At 36.1% G+C, this 5,543-nt stretch overlaps 1 protein-coding gene across 4 annotated transcripts in view; it reads left to right on the forward strand.

The window, feature by feature from the left end:
- Positions 1–5,543, forward strand: part of LOC106872525 (glucose-6-phosphate exchanger SLC37A2) — a 92,321-nt gene that overhangs the window by 63,669 nt on the left and 23,109 nt on the right. For all 4 annotated transcript variants that reach the window (XM_014919546.2, XM_014919543.2, XM_014919544.2 and 1 more), the window contains 3 exons: positions 892–982; positions 2,191–2,253; positions 3,749–3,834. In XM_014919546.2, coding sequence (XP_014775032.2) covers positions 892–982; positions 2,191–2,253; positions 3,749–3,834 — 240 coding nt within the window. The remainder of the gene's footprint in view (positions 1–891; positions 983–2,190; positions 2,254–3,748; positions 3,835–5,543) is intronic.

Below are 5,543 nucleotides of genomic sequence, written 5' to 3' on the forward strand. Positions count from 1 at the left end.
ACTATCTCATCACTCCTCTATCTTGACCCCCCCCCTCCCCTACACTTATTTTCCTCTGCTACTCTCTAAATTATAGTAGGCTTAAATAGATATGCATTATTCTCTGAATTCATTCTTCCACAAATATAACATCAGGAAACAATATAATTATTTTGGTTTCTAATACTGATTTAAATTTGCTATAAATGCTAAAAATGGTTTATCCTTGATGTTGGAAATCTATATGGTCATCTGCATCTGAGAAGAGTGGTTTCTTTCAAACTGATATAATGTTTACATTGATCGATTAAATGGAGCCGCCTGAAACGGCCGTAAAGCATTGATACCTACACAGCCTTGTTACTTATTTTCATTTTGTTCACCTAACTTTGAGCTGCATGGACTATACCGAACTGGTTTGGTGCCTCAATTTAAATACCCAATTCAACTGAATCTTAATTATATATGTGTATGTATATATATATATACACACACACACACACACACACACACACATACACCACATGTATATATATATATATATATATGTATATATATATATATATAAGCAGCAAGCTAACAGAATTGTTACTGTGCCAAGGAAAATGCTTAGTGACATTTCTTCCAACTTTACATTCTGAGTTCAGTTGCCACTGGAGTCGACTTTGCCTTTTATCCTTTCAGGGTCGATAAAAGAAGTGCCAATTGAACATTGAAATGGATGTAATCCATGTGCCTGCTTCCCTGAAATTGCTGGCCTTGTACCAAAATTTGAAACCAATACACACATGCACACATATAATATTACAATGTTATTGAATTCATTATCTTCCTTCTCGTAAACAAACCCTACCTTTTACAATTGTCTTCATAACTTATTTTCTAATATTTTTGATTCTTGTTGTATTCCAGGGTGTTGTGGAATTTTCACTTTGTCTATTCTTTGCCAAATTAATCAGTTATACATTCCTCTACTGGCTACCTAACTTCATCAAGAATAAAAGTAAGTGATTTTTGTTTTTTTTTCTCTGAGATGCCCTATGCATCTAAAAAGCAAAAGTTAAGTTTGTGCTGACATATTTGATACATAAAGCATTAAAAAAAAAGCCATCATCATCATTTACATCTATTTTCCAAGCTGCTGGACTCCAACTTTCAACCATTCATACCAGTTTAATATTTTAATAAGATTGTATCTGAGTACCAGTTATATACTAGGGACAGCTCAGTTAACTATACTTTCTGAACTTTTTCCAAAATAATCATTTCTAAATAAGTCATTTAATTATATATCTCAAAGTGAACTTATTTGTAAATAATAACTGATAATATATTAGGTTAAAAACCCCTCGGATACAAAGAAGGCAGAAAGCTACTTTTTTCCATTCAAGAGGTTTTTATCCAATATATTATCAGCTACCTTCTTGTGCCTTGAGAGTATGCCCTCCTATTTCATTACCACTATCCTTTCTCCCTTTCCAACTGGGGTAGCCATGTATCTTCTCTGTAGCAAGACACCTAGTTATGTTCCTCTATCATACTTTAGTCTCTCAACACTTGGCTTGACCCTTTAACATTTAAACCAGCCATATCCTGCCCAAATATTCTACCTGTTTTATGTTCAAACCAGCCAGATGCAGCCTTTCCAACCTACCCTATGATGTCATTTTAAAAGTAAAAAATCACATTTTTGAGGTTTTGAATTTATGGGATGATGCATGGTTAATTCAAAACAATGTGAATAAATAAGCATTACATGTGACAAAATAATCTGAATGTTGAATGGTTAAAGCCACCTCCTAACTTAATCAAAGGGTTTTGTTTTAGAAGTTACTCATTGACTTCACTAATGCCTGTGCCACAAAAAAAGCACCAAGTATGCTCTGTAGGTGATAGAACTCATGCCAAAACAAAAACTGGAGCTGATGCATCCTCTGGTTCTTCAGATCCTGTGCTACCCTGGAAAATTGCCTTAAATGATGATGCTGGTGATGGTATTTGGTTTAAGATACACCATCAAATGACCTATTTACATGTTTAACAATACTTTTACATTTATAGAATGTTGTACTAACTTATAAAAACATTTAGAATACCTTCTAGTATATTGTGTTTGCATAATGAAGTACCATGTACCTACAAGTCTTTAATTTTTATAGTTATATTCTAAACGTAAATATTCATTTCTGTTTGTTGCCTTTGTACATTCAGCTCATTATAATGCTCAGCGGGCTGCAAATTTATCAACCTTTTTTGACACAGGAGGTATTATTGGTAAGTAGCATTTGTTTTCTTTTTTTCTTTGTAGATGCCAGTAGTCACCAAACCAACATTAGTAGAACTCTATTTATGTGTGTTGGGGGGGGGGGGACAACTTGAGTTTGTTATATACAAACTATAATGAAATGCTTCAGACAATCTCCTTTGACATTTCGAAGAGGTTATATTAATTTGTGCATTTACTTTATGCACATATTTTTTATGCTAGCACGGTTGGGCATGGGCTTGGCTTTGGTAGCATTTTACTACCAGGTTTAACACCTCTACAGCAAGAAACCAGCTCTGTTTTTGTTCTTCCTTTCATCTCCTAGCATAAAGCCACCTTCTATTGCGGCCCTACTCAGTTTTTCAGGCTGTATGGCAACCTCACTAGTGTTGGTGTCATGAAAAAAAAAATAATCCAGAATGCTCATTAAAGTCATTGGTGTTAGGAAGGGCATCCAACTGTAGATATCCATGCCAAGGGAGATACTGGAGTGTTGTACAGTCTTCATACTCATCATATCTTGTCAAACTAACACATGCCAGCATGAATGATGGGTGTTAAAAGATGATGATAGTGGTGGTGATTTTCATGTTGCTATTCTTTATTTGTGCTTCAGACAAAGGACTATATATTTCACTGGTCTTTCAAAGTGTAAAATACCAGTTGAAATGTCAGTGTGAAATGTAAGCAACATAACTTTCACTCGTATGGTAACAACCACAAAACTGAGTGGTACTACAGTAGAAGCTTGCTAGATATTTGGTCCAGTACTATATCTATAGATGCAGAACTGCTACATAAGTTAACTTTCTAGAAGAAAGATGAGAGCTTACACTTTCAAATTGTCACTGAGTAAAAAAAATGTGACCAGATTCTCTCTCTCTCTCTCTCTCTCTCTCTCTCTCTCTCTCTCTTTCATGGTGGCAAAGGTTAGATGGTTTGACCGAAACTGGTAAGCCGTAGGGTTACAACAGGTTCCAATCTGATTTGGCCTGGTTTCTATGCTGTATGTCGTTCCTAATGCTAACCACTCCAAGAGTGTAATGGGTGCTTTTTATGTGCCACAGGCTTGGGTGCCAGTTATATGAGCCCGGCATTGGCCACAACTACGATTTCACTTGGCTTGACGGGTCTCCTCAAGCATGGCATATCGTCAAAAGTCTCGGTCACTTATAATTGCCACCATGAGGCCTAATGTTCAGGGTGCACATTTTATGTGTCATCAGCATAATTGCCAATTACCTGACAGTAGCATCAACCACAACTACGATTTCACTTGGCTTCACGGGTCTTCTCATGCACAGCATATTGCCAACTGTCTTGGTCATGTGTCATTGCCTCCATGAGGCCCAATGTTCATGCTTTACCACCTCGTCCCATGTGTTCCTGGGTCTACTCCTTCCACATGTTCCCTCCTCAGATTCACAACAGATTACTATTTAAGTTCTTTGAACACTGTTTTGTAAAACTAAATTTTCAACTAAGAATTTTATTTCCTTTCAGGTGGTATATGTGCTGGATTTCTCTCAGACAAAACTAAATCCAGTGGAAGTATATGTATGATTATGTCAGCAATTGCAGCTCCACTAGTAAGTAACAAGTAACAATCCTTTTGTTTGCTTTACCCTTTTGATAGCAACCCGCCTAAGACTGTCCTTAGTTTTATAAAACAAATTCCCTGTTTTAAAGGGATCTAAATTAAAACCTTCCATCAAAATTCATTGTAATTGCATATTCTACACACCAGTTTAATAATGACCAAGTCATTTTAATAAATTCTTTATTATTCTCAAGATTAATTGTAACAAAAATCATTTTATTTCCACAGAAATATGGCAATAAAAGGGTTGTCAGTCTGTAAAACTAGTATTAACCATCACCAGTAATTCATAAAGAAAAAAGGGTTCATCACTGTTACTCTTATCATAATTATCATAATTTCTTTTATGTCTGTTTTTCCATGCTGGCAGGGATTAGACATGTTTGCAACTCAGCAGCTTCCACAAAGCTCGATCTTATTTACATAAATTTCATTGTTGTATTATTCTGCCAGTGTAATCATCATCATCATCATCATCATCGTTTAATGTCCGCTTTCCATGCTAGCATGGGTTGGACGATTTGATTGAGGACTGGTGAAACCGGATGGCAACACCAGGCTCCAATCTAATTTGGCAGAGTTTCTACAGCTGGATGCCCTTCCTAATGCCAACCACTCAGAGAGTGTAATGAATGTAATTAATATTGTTACTACATACCAGTGGCCTTTCTGTACTGTCAGTCACTGTTTCCTCTCCTATTTGCCATCAGTCACTCTTCACTCTTATTTACCATCAATCCCTTTCATTCCTATTTACCATCAATCACCTTCATTCCTATTTACCATCAGCTGCCTCTGCCTCTGTGTACCACTAACCACATCCACTCCTTCCATTATCCATTAGTCTCTTCCTTTAAATACACACACTCTTGCGACCATGCAACCAACCACCTTTCCTGATTCTTTTGTCACCTCTCTCCTCCTCTCTCCCTCTCTATCTCTCTCCCCCTCCCTCTCTCTCTCTCCTCCTCCCTCCATCTCTCTCTCTTCTATTCACCTTCCTGGATGCATTACCTTGAGGATATAAACATATCACAGGATATATATGGAAAGTGAGAGAGAGAAAAGTTTAATTATTTTTTGAAAATTACTCTAAAGTATGTTATTGTCATAGACCATATATTGCACTGTCAGAAACAATAATACAACACTCTGTACACTTCGCTCTGAGTATCGCCACTTCAGTATTTAGTGATTGAACACATACTGGATCAGAGTAATTTCGATATCTTCCCACCAAATCAAAGTACATTTGAATATTTCCTACTGGATCAAGTACATATACATATATATATATATAGAGAGAGAGAGAGAGAGAGGAGAATTCACGAAAAAACAACAGACAAAGACAGGTGGTGTAAACAACAAATGGATGCATTAGTATAACACTCGGGAATAGAAAGTCTTTAACGTTTCGAGCCTACGCTCTTCAACAGAAAGGAACACACAAAGAAACAAGGAGAGAAAAAAATATGTGTAGTGGTCAGCAATCTATCATGGCGAATATATATATATATATATTCACACAGGGTGTGTCAAAAGTAAGTAAGCATTAAAAATCTATATATATAAAAATGAGAATGTGTGTCTGTGTGTGTGAATCCCTAAAACTCGAGAACTACGCAACCAATTTCATTCAAATTTTACAGATGCCTTACTTAGGGTTCCAGTTGTGTTTTAGTAAAAAAAAATTTTAAC

Source organism: Octopus bimaculoides, chromosome 5, assembly GCF_001194135.2.
Source record: "Octopus bimaculoides isolate UCB-OBI-ISO-001 chromosome 5, ASM119413v2, whole genome shotgun sequence".
Taxonomy (NCBI): Eukaryota; Metazoa; Mollusca; class Cephalopoda; order Octopoda; family Octopodidae; genus Octopus; species Octopus bimaculoides.